The following is a 15,122-nucleotide window of genomic DNA, read 5'->3' as shown; positions in this document are numbered from 1 at the left end:
CATTCTTGATCAGCTGTTGCACCAATATTATTTTCCACTGACCATCTAAAAACGTATAGAAAATGTTGAAAGACTCAATACAATTAACATGCAGGAATCTGCTCAAGGTACATTGTGGGAAAATCTCAACTGCATCCTTCTCAAAACCCACTGGAGAAGGTCAGCGGGGCAGGACCTCTGGCATACTCATGATGGGTTGAGAGAAGACAGGATGAGTATGCAATAGAGATTCTCCCATAGTCACGTTTCATTGTGGTCCTACACTGACACCCTGTGGTTTTCAGCAGTAAAGTACCTTCATTTTTACACCAACCAAAAAACTACAAATGGAAGTATGAGAAGTCAATGCTGCAGACAAGAAAAATAAATCAATTTATTCAAGAAAGGGATCTCAATTACACTTTCATTCATATTTTTTTGTACAACAAAAATACATCTGCTTTAGCCGTTGTAATGCAGATCTCTCATAATAATTCTCACATTTCTGACCGCCCATCGTTCTTCCAAAGACCCTTGCTGTTGTTTCAGCCACCAAGGCTGCATCCCGATTCTCCACCCTTTTCCCAGAGTGTACACTCCCCATCGTGGATTTAACAATGGTGGAAACTTCAGCCAAAGAAATGTACAAATATACACACACTTCTGGAAAAGGGTGGATAATTGGGGATGCCGCCATAGATTCAGGAGTACAACAGAGCGTTTCCAGATTCTTTCCTTGTTGAGTTTTAAATGCAGTAGATCTTGTCGGTAAATGGTTCTCTGCTAGGAGTCAAGTCACTGGTGCTTCTCTATGTTCAGAGGAAGCCACTGGTGTAGGGAGGAGTGTTTCTGTCAATGTGTCACTGACCACTGGGGCTCTGGAGGAGGATGTTGCGTCCAGGATGAGGGTGTCTGCTCATTGGGAATTGCCGCTTGCGGAGCTAGGTGGGAGAGTGAACTCTGATGGAGTTACTCCTGGGACCAGAGGCAGCTGGGAGTTGAGCATGGATAGGTTTAGGGGAGGAAGAGGGGCCAATGGAGGGAAACCTGAGGAGACAGGTGGAAAGTTACAGCAATATTACTAACAGCAGTATACAAATATCCATAAATCTACATCTTAAAAACCATCAAAGAATCTTGAAAACATTGACATTACCTGCTGGTGGCATCCCTCCAATACCTGGTAATGACACAGTGCCCAAGTCTGGTAAAGTGACATTTAAATTAGCCAGTTTGTGAAGGGGAGGTAGGCCTCCGGGTAACGACATTAGACCTGTGCAGGACATATGAACAATGAAATACACCAAGCCACAAACATAATACATGCATCATATTGTTCCCAAACTAGAACCGTGTCCAACAATGACCTGATAATGTGGTAGCAGGGATGACTGGAGGTATAGTGCTTAGCAGGTGGCTGACTTGGCTAGGCAACATTGGCACAGTAGGTACTCCTTGGACAAAGATAGAATCCATTATTAATAACTAATCTCTTACTTGGTGATATCAAGTCTGTAAGCAATATGCGTCTCAATGAAAAGTAGTGATACCTAGCATACCTGTTGGAAGAGCGCTCGGGACAGTGAGAGGAGCTGAGCTGACTGACAGGTCAAAGAGATTTTGTTCTAACCCAGTTGGAGCAGAAGGCACTGCAGATTGAGAACTGACAGCAGAGAGCTGAACCTGAGGAACAAATGAAAACTGGGATCAACACCCAGTGCTGTAAAATATTCTCATTGCACACAAATTCCTTCACGTGACTGGCAGATATTGGAAGTGAAAAGAAGTAGGTCATTTACAAAAATGTCTTACCTCTGTGAAGCCATCCTTAAGTGGGGAAACTGGTTCACTTGGAATATGTCCAGGGAAACTGATGTTCTTACCCTCTTCAAATGTATGTGTGGGTATCCTGTGCAGGTAGCCATAGCCAATCCCACAGCCTAGGCTGAAGAAGGGCACAGTGAGTATGTGTTCTATGGGGCAACCTATAGGAATTTCTGCTAAATGAATTAACAAAACGTCAATGCCATACCTGCCCTCTCCACCCCATTCAAAGTTTGGAATGATAACCACGTCGCGACAGTTGTCCGTGTCAGTGTTATACACATACAACTTAAGCCCTTTCCCTTCATGCGTCTCAATGAGGGAGAAGAGATCCTCAGACTGTGGGGAAAAGTTCAGACAAAAACCATAGTCAAACACTACATCAACAGCTTAGTGTAGGGAAAACATCATTGAAATGACACTAAAGAAAGGCATCCCACACACCTCGTTCATGACAGTGTCTGCACCTATGACATAGTCAGTATGTGGTCTCAAACCAGCCATGGCTGCAGGAGAGTTTGGCTCCACTTCCTAGGGACAAGAAATAGAATACAGACCAAAATTATAAACACAGTGTGGCGTGAAAAAAGTATTTTCCCTCTTTCTAATTCTCTACTTTTGCATATTTTTGATACTGCATGTTATCAGATCTCCAACCAAAACCTAATATTAGATAAAGGGAACCCGAGTACACAATTAACACAACAATGACACACTTAATTTATTTCAGAAACACCCAATGCCTCTGTGAAAAAGTAATTGCACCCTTACACTCAAACTGCTTGTGCCACCTTAAACTGCAATGACTACAACCAAATGCTTTCTGTAGTTGTTGATCAGTCTCTCACATCGCTGTGGAGGAATTTTGGCCCACTCTTGTATGCAGAACAGCTTTAACTTAGTGACATTCGTGGGTTTTCAAGCATGAACGGATCATTTCAAGTTCTGCCACATCTCAATTGGGATTAGGTCTGGATTTTGACTAGGCCATTCCAAAACTTCTAATTTGTTGTCCAAAAAGGTATACTTTTGAATCATCTGTTCATAGAACATTCTTCCAAGAGTCTTGAACCATCCTGGTGCTTCCTTGTGCTTTTTTGCAAACTTTAGTCAACTTTTTGGAAGACATGGGTCCAATTATGCCTGCCGAAAACAAAACACTGCATTCCACAATAAGAACCTTATACCAACAGTCAAGCATGGTGGTGGTAGTGTGATGGTTTGGGGATGCTTTGCTGCTTTAGGACCTGGACGACTTGCCTTAATAGATGGAACTATGAATTCTGCTCTGTATCAGAGAATTCTACAGGAGAATGTCAGGCAATCTGTCTGTGAGCTGAAGCGCAGCTGGGTCATCAGCAAGACAATGATCCAAAACACACTCAAGTCTACATGAAAATGAATCAAATGCAACACATTTGAAATGGCCTAGTTAAAGTCCAGACCTAATCCCAATTGAGATGTTGTGGCAGAACTTAAAAACGAACATTTCATGCTTGAAAACCCTCAAATGTCACGAGTTAAAGCAGTTCTGCATACAAGACTGGGTCAAAATTCCTCCACAGCGATGTGAGAGACTGATCAACGACTACAGGAAGCATTTGGTTGTAGTCAATGCAGCTAAAGGTGGCGCAACCAGTTACTGAGTGTAATGGGGCAATTACTTTTTCACATATGGGAATTGGGTGTCGCATAACTTTGTTAATTAAAATCTGTAAAATAAGTATATTTTTTGTTATTTGTAAACTCAGGTTCCCTTTATCTAATATTAGGTTTTGATTGAAGATCTGATAACATTCAGTATAAAAATGTTTGCAAAAATAGAGAAATTGCAGGGTAGCCTAGTGGTTAGAGTGTTGGACTAGTAACCGGAAGGTTGCGAGTTCAAACCCCCGAGCTGACAAGGTACAAATCTGTCGTTCTGCCCCTGAACAGGCAGTTAACCCACTGTTCCCAGGCCGTCATTGAAAATAAGAATTTGTTCTTAACTGACTTGCCTGGTTAAATAAAGGTTAAAAAAAAAAAAAAAAAAAAAAATAATTAAGGCAAATACATTTTCACAGCACTGTATATCGGGTCACTGCTAGTCTTCACATCAACACATTTCCAGTTTTATATTTCTTCATATGTGCAGCTCTAAACACCAAGGCGATTCACTCACCAGAACATGCCACACATTCTCATTGGCTCCTTCGAAGCTGCAGAATCGGATGCTGACACCCAGAAGCCCCTGACCTCCCCACATGTTGTTGGGTGTGACTGTTGCCTCCCTCAGCTCAATCGTCTTGCTGCTGTATACCAGCATCTTGATGGGTTTCTCCACATTCACCTTCAGCAAGTCTTTAAATGTGTCATCATCTTTGTTCTGACAAAAATGTGCAGATGTTAAAGTGTATCATCACCTGTAAACAAAGTTAGTCCACCTATAGGTTGTCTTGTAACCCTGACTTTGAAAATAGTTGAGCTGCAATGGGATCTGACAGCTTCAGGATGTAGATAATTTGAGAAATGACAGTTTACCAATCTTGTGTAGATAATTTGAGAAATGAGTTTACCAATCTTGTGTCACTGACGGAAATAATAAAGTCAAAGAATGGTTCCAATCCTGCACGATGCCCAGGGGAATTCTCTTGCACCTGCAAATTGAGACAGGATTTTTGTGCATGACATATATAACATGATATTCATATTGCCCTTAAAAAAAAATAATCACCACACTTTTACAGCTAACACACAGGTGCAACGCCCTTTGCAAGTGTGTTCTGAATTGAAACGACATCCCACCCCCGACATTGACAGACCGGTTGCTCGAGTCAAGCGACGACCTGGCACTAGTTAACTAATTAACTAGCTATCCAAATCAGCTTGCACAATTTCACTCGTCAGACATTGCTCTGTTTAATTGGTTAGACTACGCCGTTTTTTTCCCTGAACGACAAAACGTGGTGAATTACTCACATGGAGCACATAAAATACACACTGACATTCTACAGCAACCTGATGACAGCAACAACATTATCGTTATTCACACTCATGACAAGCATTTATGTGTTACGTTCCCATCATCAATTAGCCCAGTTACAGCTCGTGGTTTAGCATGCTACTAAAGATCCATACCCTGAGGACGTGATAACCTTCGGATCCTCCTCCAGGTATTTCGATGCTCTGTGCACCCCCCATGTCTCATCAAACCCTGGATATTATTCTGGTGAATAAATCAGTGTAGCTGGTTAGACACAGTAGCTAACACTTTCCTCCGGTTCCGGGATGATGCTAAAATCAAGATTTTTGCCTACATAGAAACACTTCCGGTACATTGTAAGAGAGAGGTGGCATCATCTAAAATACAAAAAAAATACTAAAACCTTGTATCTTTACCATTTGTGTTCAGTGTGTTTTTTATATATATATTTTTTCTCTACTTGACTTCCCAAACCCCAGCCTGGTCTTGGTCTGTTTCGCAACCGTTCCCGGAAGTCTCGCGATATTGTGCCTCGGTGTTTAGAATCTGTGCTATGCATTTATGCAATTTTATATGCTCTTATTTTAAGGTTACTTAAGGTCACTTTAAAGAAAAAACGGTCAATGTTAAGGGTAATAGAAGGTTAAATCACCCTGAATTGGCTATTTGATATGTTTTGGAATGAGAGTGGAGCTGATGAAAGCAGTGTATGCTATGGTGTCTAGCTCATGATTGGGGAATCATCACAAACAGGAGCCTTATTAATCTGTCTCACGTATTCCATCGTGTTCCAGGCTTTACGTATTATGAGAAAGGAATTTCATGTTGAACAATTGGATGATAGACAACATAAATGTAATGTGTTTTCCTCAACAAACTGTATCAGTGCCTTTGTCCATTGGGGCAGCAACCACACATTGTAAATGAAAACAACAACATCGTTGTTGATGCCATAGGTGCTGGATGGTGCTGTCTAATACAATCACTGGAATGAGTATGGCATATTGCTATCATTTTAGAACAGGAGTGGAGGAGGCTGAGGTAAACTGTAAGGAACATGGCTTGCACAAACAGATTAACCATATCAGTCCTGAGACCCCTCAAAAAACAGCTTTTCGTTTATCTGACTTTCATTTATCATCAAGCCCTCATATTTAGCCTCACAATGAATTGTTTTACCATTTTATTTTCAGGAAAGCCAGGGCTATAAGTAGAACACAAAATAATTTGACATTCATGAGTTTTATTGACAAATGTCAATTAAATAAATAAGGTCCACCAAAGCAAAAACCTGATAAAAATTCACTCACCAGAACATGCCACACATTCTCATTGGCTCCTTCGAAGCTGCAGAATTGGATAAAAATGCATTTATATGAACGCTGTAAGTACAGTAATTATTTGCTCAGTGGAAATGAATATCCGACTACTGACAACTGTGTGGAGTTTGTGACAGAAATTATGTGAGTTCATTACAGTATTATACAATGGGTGGGTCTAATCCTGAATGCTGATTGGTTAAAACCGCATTCCAGCCATTAAAATGCCAATTTTCTCTTTTCCATCTGACTGCACAATCCACTACCTCATACGCCCAGCCAGGCAATTTGTAAACTTCTCCACTATAAAAAGCATCTAGACATAATCTCACATTTCTTTTAGACTAACATTTAGTTTTCAACAGCAGAGATTTGAAATTAACCGTGCTGTCTGTCTCTCAGACATTTGCAACATTGTTTCAATATTCAAATTAGATCTCCAGCTGTCCCAGAGTAATAATGAAGGTGTCGGGAGTCGGAACGAGACAGACAGGCCGTGTTTCTCAGCCAGTCTAAATCATGAATCAGCTGGCATGATTTTTATGAATATATATACAAAAAACATGTCAATTGAAAAAAGGTCAAAAGAAACAAAGTGCAGCTAGTTTGCAGTCTTTCCAGCTTCAGTTTAATGTGATTGTGTTAGCTGTATTGTTGGCTAGCTCCTCTGAACAGCAGTATCCTTAGGAGAGAGCACATTTACTATGCCAGGCGAAATCGCACCTCATTATCCAATCAAATCCAATTTTATTGGTCACATACACATGGTTTGCAGATTTTAATGCGAGTGTAGTGAAATACTTGTGCTTCTAGTTCCGACCATGCAGTAATATCTAACACGTAATCTAACAATTTCACAACAACTACCTTATACACACAAGTGTAAAGGAATAAGTACATACAAGTGTAAAGAATATGTACATATACATTTATGGATGAGTGATGGCCAAACGGCATAGGCAAGATGCAGTAGATGGTATAGTGTACAGTATATGCATATGAGATGAGTAATGTAGGGTATGTAAGTAAACATTATATAAAGTGGCATTGTTTACATTGATACATTTATTACATCCAAACGTTAGTTATAAAAGTGGCTAGAGATTGAGTCTGTATGTTGGCAGAAGCCACTCAATGTTAGTGATGGCTGTTTAACAGTCTGATGGCCTTGAGATAGAAAATGTTTTTCAGTCTCTCGGTCCTAGCTTTGATGCACCTGTACTGACCTCGCCTTCTGGATGATAGCGGGGTGAACAGGCAGTGGCTCGGGTGGTTGTTGCCCGTGATGATCTTTTTGGCCTTCCTGTGACATCGGATGGTGTAGGTGTCCTGGAGGGCAGGTAGTTTGCCCCTGGTGATGCATGTGCAGACCTAACTACCCTATGGAGAACCTTATGGTTGTGGGCGGAGCAGTTGCCGTACCAGGCGGTGATACAGCACGACAGGATGCTCTCGATTGTGCATCTGTAAAAGTTTGTGAGTGTTTTTGGTGACAAGCCAAATTTCTTCAGCCTCGAGTTGAAGAGGCGCTGCTGCGCCTTCTTCACCACGCTGTCTGTGTGGGTGGACCATTTCAGTTTGTCCATGATGTGTACACCGAGGAACTTAAAACCTTCCACCTTCTCCACCACTGTCCCGTCGATGTGGATAGGGGGGTGCTCCCTCTGCTGTTTCCTGAAGTCCACGATCATCTCCTTTGTTTTGTTGACGTTGAGTGTGAGGTTATTTTCCTGACATCACACTCCGAGGGCCCTCACCTCCTCCCTGTAGGCTGTCTCGTCGTTGTTGGTAATCAAGCCTACCACTGTAATGTCGTCTGCAAACTTGATGATTGAGTTTGGAGGCGTGCATGGCCACGCAGTCATGGGTGAATAGGGAGTACAGGAGAGGGCTGAGAACACACCCTTGTGGGGCCCCAGTGTTGAGGATCAGCGGGGTGGAGATGTTGTTTCCTACCCTCACCACCTGGGGGCGGCACGTCAGAAAGTCCAGGACCCAGTTGCACAAGGCGGGGTTGAGACCCAGGGTCTCGAGCTTAATGACGAGTTTGGAGGGTACTTTGGTTTAAATGCTGAGCTGTAATCGATGAACAGCATTCTTACATAGGTATTCCTCTTGTCCAGATGGGTTAGGGCAGCGTACAGTGTGGTTTCGATTGCGTCGTCTGTGGACCTATTGGGGCGGTAAGCAAATTGGAGTGGGTCTAGGGTGTCAGGTAGGGTGGAGGTGATATGATGCTTGACTAGTCTCTCAAAGCACTTCATAATGATGGAAGTGAGCGCTATGGGGCGATAGTCGTTTAGCTCAGTTACCTTAGCTTTCTTGGGAACAGGAACAATGGTGGCCCTCTTGAAGCATGTGGGAACAGCAGACTGTTCAGGTACATCCTGTTTCCATTGATCTTCTGTAAGATGTTTCTACTACTTGATTGGAGTCTACCTGTAGTACATTCAATTGATTGGACATGATTTGGAAAGGCACACACTTGTCTATATAAGGTCCCACAGTTGACAGTGCATATCAGAGCAAAAACCAAGCCATGAGGTCGAATGAATTGTCCGTAGAGCTACAAGACAGGATTTTGTCAAGGCACAGATCTGGGGAAGGGTACCAAAAAAATGTCTGCAGCATTGTTCTCACAGTGTTCTCCATTATTCTTAGACTACTGTGCCATTTGGGAGCCCAAGGCACTGCATCTCAGTGCTAGAGGCGTCACCCTTGTTCAAATCCTGGCAGTATCACAACCTGGCTGTGATTGGGAGTCCCATAGGGCGGAGCACAATTGGCCCAGCGTCATCTGGGTTTACCCGGTGTAGGCCGTCATTGTAAATAAGAATTTGTTCTTAACTGACTTGCTAGTTAAATAAGGGTTAAATTAATCAAATGAAAAAATATGTATTCTTAAATGGATGAAGTTTGGAACCACCGAGACTCTTCCTAGAGTGGGCCGCCCGGCCAAACTGAGCAATCGGGGGAGAAAGGCCTTGGTCAGGGAGGTGACCAAGAACCCGATGGTCACTTTGACAGAGCTCCAGAGTTCCTCTGTGGAGATGGGAGAACCTTCCAGAAGGACAACTATCTCTGCCACACTCCACCAATCAGGCCTTTATGGTAGAGTGGCCAGACAGAAGCCACTCCTCAGTAAAAGGCACATGACATCCCGCTTGGAGTTTGCCAAAAGGCACCTAAAGACTCTCAGACAATGAGAAACAAGATTATCTGGTCTGATGAAACAAAGATTGAACTCTTTGGCCCGAATGTCACGTCTAGAGGAAACCTGGCAACATTTTTCAGCGGCAGGGACTGTGAGACTAGTCAGGATCGAGACAAAGATGAACGGAGCAAAGTACAGAGAGATCCTTTATTTTTTAAAATTGTTTTTATACCCTTTTCTCCCCAATTTCGTGATATCGAATTGTTAGTTACAGTCTTGCGGACTGAGAGGTGAAGGTCGAGAGCCATGCGTCCTCTGAAACACAACCCTGCCAAGCCGCACTGCTTCTTGACACACTGCTCTCTTAACACAGAAGCCAGCCACACCAATGTGTTGGAGGAAACACCATACAGCTGGCGACCGGAGTCAGCGTCCATGCGCCCGGCCGCCACAAGGTGTCACTAGAGCGTGATGGGACAAGGACATCCCAGCCAGCCAAACCCTCCCCTAAACCGATGACGCTGGGCCAGTTGTGCGCCACCTCATGAGTCTCCCAGTCGCGGCCGGCTGTAACACAGCCCGGGATCGAACACGGATCTGTAGTGATGTCTCTAGCACTGATTCAGCCCCTTTGTCTTAGACTGCTGCCCCACTCGGGAGGCCTACAGAGAGATCCTTGATGAAAACCTGCTCCAGAGTGCTCAGGACCTCAGACTGGAGCAAAGGTTCACCTTCTACCGGAAAACGACCCTAAGCACACAGCCAAGACAATGCAGGAGTGGCTTCGGGACAAGTTTCAATGTCCTTGAGTGGCCCAGCCAGAGCCCGGACTTGAACCCGATCGAACATCTCTGGAGAGACCTGAAAATAGCTGTGCAGCAACGCTCCCCATCCAACCTGACAGAGCTTGAGAGGATCTGCAGAGAAGAATGGGATAAACTCACCAAATACAGGTGTGCCAAGCTTGTAGCGTCCGAAGACTCATGGCTGTAATTGCTGCCGAAGGTGCTTCGACAAAGTACTGAGTAAAGGGGCTGAATGCTTATGTAAATGTCATATTTCTGTTTTTATTTTTAATAAATTAGCAAACATTTCTAAAAACCTGTTTCTACATTGTCATTATGGGGTATTATGTGTAGATTGATGAGGGGGAAAAAACGAAATAATACATTTTAGAATAAGGCTGTAACGTAACAAAATGTGGAAAAAGTCAAGGGTTCTGAAAACGTTCCGAATGCACCGTAAATGTCACTATAAATCAGCTTAAACAAATGCAGCTACTTTGTTGTTATTCTCGCTACACTGCTTGACGTGACTGCTTAACTAGCCGTAATTTGCTAGTTAGCAAGCAAGAGATAAGAACATTGCCAGCCAGTATGGCAATGGAACATTTAGAAAGAACGACTGGGTTGCATCTCTGGTAACCGTACTGATAGAACGAATGACCAGCCACCTTGGGTATTAACCTTACATTTGTGTCAGGAGAATATCTTTTGTAAGGATGAAATAGTATGAATAATCAAAATAACGTTTTTGTGGTGATACAATAAAACAGCTGAGATGAATCAACCAATGTGGAGGGCCGTATAACCATACCCCAAATGTAGAGGGTTGCTTGGACAGTGAAGTGAATCTCTCAATATCAGAGATTGGGTCTAGTAATCAATAATTAAAATTCTATTACTTATATATCAATTACCTTTATTTGTTCTTTAAAACATATATTCATATACCGGTATTGATTAAGCAAATATATTAACTTTAAAATTAAGCTTAACCTTTTATTTCTCTTACAAAGAAGGAGATATATGAAAGGATTTGAGTATGTTGCTTTCTGTACTGTATGTTAGGCTAGGCCTCTACAAACTGTGGTTGTAAAAGTTCCATCTTACTGGCCTTTCGCCATTGTAAGGGGGAAAATGCATCATACTGGGATAAAAATCTCCTCAGCGGAAGGATATCTTTATGCTCTGGTTTTGAGGCCAAATTACCCCCACTTCAAAGGATTACACCCATCATAGACTAGAAAGAAATAGTCATTATCTGCCCTCGTCCTTTAACATTATGTTGAAAATGGTCTCTGTCGATAATGCTTTCAAGGCTGGGAGGGCAAGAATCATACTAGCGTACTATGAGTAGTATGTTGAAATATCACCACCATGGCTTATGTAGCAATGACTCTGATAACAAACTGTAAGAATTAAAGAATGCTTAATCTGCATTCCTGGTCAGAAATGTATACAATATGTGTACCTGTATGTGCATACTGAATTTACAATTTAACTCAGTACTATGGTAATAATATTTGATTTATACATATGATTAATATATTTTGCTACAGTATTACATTTGTGACATAAAAATTGTTGTCCTTTTCACTTTTAATCACTGAAGAATTCTCTGTCTACAGTGACGCTATCCTACTAGAAGTAAATAAATAAACTCAGTATTTCACTCGCAGCTTGCTGACACCTTAAGTCCCTGCAATCATCACTCCTCTCAGGGCCGCCAAGTAATTTACAATGCAAGTCTGGACTAGGGAATCTACTATTCTTAGTATACATGAAAATACATTCTTACAGCACTATAAAATATACTCTGGGGAGTTTTAAGGACACGGACTTGGACGTTTTGTAAGAGTCAACATTTTATGGTGTATATTACTGAAGAAGGACCAAATAAGTTTGGGAATGTCAATACTAGCTAATGCTAAACATTGAAGCCTGTAAAATAAATGAGTATATTTTACTTATGAACTGGCAACAATCTGGGCAATAAAATGACTATGTACATAGAGAAGATTACCAATATCTAAAATTATGGCAATGTTTAAAATACTCTTTAGAACAGAGCAAAAACATTACTCGTCTGGGTTAAACTTGGCAGTCAACGTGCTGGATCCTTCAGCGTGCACCACATGGCAAACAGCTGTGTCTTCTCTGGATTGCCATGCTGACCACACCAACTGCCTGGCCTGGCCTGGCTCCGGCCTGTCGTGATGGCGGATGGACCTTCCAGAGCCGTGCTCGCCAACCATGATCTCCTTCCTGTCTGTCTTTGGCTCTCTGCTTGAAGTCCAGTTGTGAAGCTAATGAGAGCCTTCCAAATGCATTCTGACAAAGCTTAGTGATTGCAGTCATAATCAAGCCAAGTGCAAAAATGAATAGAATTGTGCACTGCAGCGGGTTTGTATTCTAATGACATAAACTTAATGAATCCTCTGTGACAGGTCATTATCCCGGGGAAGAGAAAACTGTCAAAATAAAGGGAGCCTGTGGTTAGACAAGCTGTATAATCTCACCGACATACTGTGCTGGGAGGCAGAGATAAAGTGCTCCTCAGAGAGAGGGGGGGGGGGGGGTGTTTAGCTGACAGTTCAGTACAGGTACCTGCTGGTGAAATGTTTATCACACAGACTGTTTATTATTTTCATTTCAACCACTGACACTGTGTTCCCTGCCAGGCCAGTTCATGGCTCGTAGTCAGTATACGTGCAGTACCCTGGAAGTGTCAGCCCTCCTCATGTTAGAAACAATTAACAATTAACATTTAACAATTAGAGTGAGGCTGAGCACTGCATTACTGTCACATTCCGTGAGTCGTCTTGTTTCTTTAAAGCACACGATAGTAATCAGCATGCAAGGCCTGGTTGCAGTGTAATTGCTCTTGGCAAACACTAATTGCCTTTAGAAACTGTCCTAGACAGATATTTACTAGCAGTCTTTCAACTTTAACAAGAACCCCATTAGGAGTTCAGACGTTATAGCCGGAGAGATGAGCAAGTTGCTGTTGATGCATTGTTCATTCTTCTATTTATACGTTTGCTTTCTCCCAAGACAGATCAACGCTTGCACTGGGTGTGAACCACGAGGTCAATAACAGGATGCTATTTAGATAATTGTGAACTATTATCATTGCTTTAGGAGTGAAAGGCCCAGGCCACCGGTTTGATAATTAATCTCAGCGTTACCATCACTGCTAAAAACCCTTTAGAGAGTTACTGCCATGTTTGTATATCTGCTAAAGATTAAATGAATAAACTATGTTGATTTAAATAATACACTCCTCTCCACTTGGCCAAGGTGTGTGTGTGTGTGTGTGTGTGTGTGCGCGCGTGTGCAGACAGACAGACAAAAGGGGGTTGTGTGGCAATGAGCCTCCATCAATATCATCATCATCATCACCATTTCATTAGACTAGCCGCGCACAATGGGAATGTCAGTATCTATCAGGAACCTAATGTGGCAGTGATTCCCGGAGGTGGAAGATAGATCTGGCACATCAGGAACCCAATGACTAGACTCATGGATATATATGAGAGGAGAGCTTTACAGCTGAGAGGGGATGGGGGGAGAACCCCATTGTGGGGAGAACGTCTAGGACCTGAGTGATCATATGAGGACACTGGAGGTGCAAAGAGATACCAGTTGAGATGAAACTCACTGCTATGGTTAGGAGGAAAAATACTGCATCTCAGACCTGAAGCACAAATCAATATCTCACAAAATCAATGGAAAGATTGTATAACAAGCACATGCAACCAATACCATAACTATCAGGAAATTATTTATTGAACGAATAAAAACCACTTGGAGACCAGAGGTTCAGCTACATTAAAAGCCCAATGCAACCATTTTTATCTCAATATCATTTCTGGGTAAGAATTACGTACCTTACTGTAATAGTTTTCCATTAACATTTAAAAAAATAAACAAACAAAAAAATTCTCAAGCAAGAATTCTGCTAGGACTGTCTCAGAGTGGCCTGAGTGGGGAGGGGGAGGGGGAGGGATATGTCATCTGAAAACTAGCTGCAGAGAGGTTTGGAACTCTCTTTGTAATTGGTCTATATTAACTTGTCACCATGCAATCCAAAACCCTACCCATGCCAAACCTGCTGATTAGAAGGTCCTGTGTAGATTGTATTTTCAACGGGTAACTATCAGGAAATATAACACTGATCGAATTTCTTCACACTTTTACAGTGTTCGTTTAATCAGCTGTTGTACAATATGATTACAAAAAATAGGGAAAACTTGACTTTCTAGTCTATGATGGGTGTAATCCTTTGAAAGGCACTGGGCCTTTAAGTTTGATTGTACCTTGGTGTTGGTTCATTTTCTGTTGGACATGAAAACTAAGCCTCTTTAGGCCCACCATCCATCTCCTCATAGGCAGTGTGTTGGACACAGAGAATCATAAGTTGTTGGGATGGTGTGAAATGGAGGGTGGTCAGCGACTCAGACAGCAGGCATTTCACAGTCTGGTGTTCATAGACAGTCTACCCCCAGAGACTGAGAAAATGGAGAGGAAATCAGCCATGCTTGTTATTTTCAAACGCCTGCTTTGGACTTGTTCAAAGTGTAATAATGCTTGTAATTGCGATTGATGGGCTTACTGATGGTTGGTTAAGGTGATGGAGCAATGTGAAAATCAATGAATTATAAATTTTATGTTCCATATATATCAGAGAGCTATTCCAAAGTGTACATTATAAAGGGTGTGAAGACAAGACAATGCAAATTAGAACATATTTCTCGTACATATTTCAGTCAAAATGGACAGACATTCGGTTCAAACAATCTTGGGAATGCTAAAATAGCTCTGGAGATGACACATTTTGCATTGTGTGGAAGGCCAAGCACTGATATTTATGTTCCAGTGTAGGTTGAGAATATAACTTACAGTGGGAGGCCATTCGTCTCTGCTTAGTCACTGGACTGTGACAGCCAAAAGAGCCAATTATTGGGAGAAACAAAAGCTGGTTCAGGTACTGCAGTTCAATCTGGCTCCTTCATTTTCATTTACGTTCAATTATTTCAAGAGCCTCAGACACCTGCTTCCAAATTAGCTCTGTAATTATGCATCAGTTCAATTAAGCCCAG

General features: G+C 42.1%; 1 protein-coding gene across 2 annotated transcripts; it reads right to left on the bottom strand.

The window, feature by feature from the left end:
* Positions 1-349: 349 nt before the first annotated feature.
* On the bottom strand, positions 350-5,299 carry LOC110520099 (Golgi reassembly-stacking protein 2). 2 transcript variants are annotated; one of them, XM_036974407.2, is made up of 11 exons: positions 5,182-5,299; positions 4,921-5,008; positions 4,359-4,439; positions 3,965-4,168; positions 2,248-2,334; positions 2,012-2,142; positions 1,792-1,924; positions 1,539-1,662; positions 1,347-1,433; positions 1,136-1,252; positions 350-1,026 (listed from the first exon to the last, which is right to left on the bottom strand). In XM_036974407.2, the coding sequence occupies exons 2-11, from the start codon at positions 4,981-4,983 to the stop codon at positions 896-898; spliced, it is 1,158 nt and encodes a 385-aa protein (XP_036830302.2). In that variant the 5' UTR covers positions 4,984-5,008; positions 5,182-5,299; the 3' UTR covers positions 350-895. The 2 variants fall into 2 exon arrangements, with proteins under 2 accessions (XP_036830302.2, XP_090085888.1); XM_090229762.1 differs by lacking the exons at positions 4,921-5,008; positions 5,182-5,299 and adding an exon at positions 4,522-4,617.
* Between the last annotated feature and the right edge of the window lie 9,823 nt (positions 5,300-15,122).

The sequence above is a fragment of the Oncorhynchus mykiss genome, chromosome 3, assembly GCF_057628025.1.
Source record: "Oncorhynchus mykiss isolate SJ-2025 chromosome 3, ASM5762802v1, whole genome shotgun sequence".
In the NCBI taxonomy this organism is placed as follows: Eukaryota; Metazoa; Chordata; class Actinopteri; order Salmoniformes; family Salmonidae; genus Oncorhynchus; species Oncorhynchus mykiss.
This window is presented reverse-complemented; position numbering and strand designations above follow the sequence as displayed.

Bases quoted from the DNA above. Each gene is read 5' to 3' on its own strand.
- LOC110520099 (XM_090229762.1), bottom strand. From the start codon at position 4,596: ATGTCGGGGGTGGGATGTCGTTTCAATTCAGAACACACTTGCAAAGGG. The intron at 4,440-4,521 runs GTGTGGTGATTA...CTCAATTTGCAG, and splicing joins CCTGTGTGTTAGCTGTAAAA to GTGCAAGAGAATTCCCCTGG. The intron at 2,143-2,247 runs GTGTGTGGGATG...TTTTCCCCACAG, and splicing joins CAGACACTGTCATGAACGAG to TCTGAGGATCTCTTCTCCCT.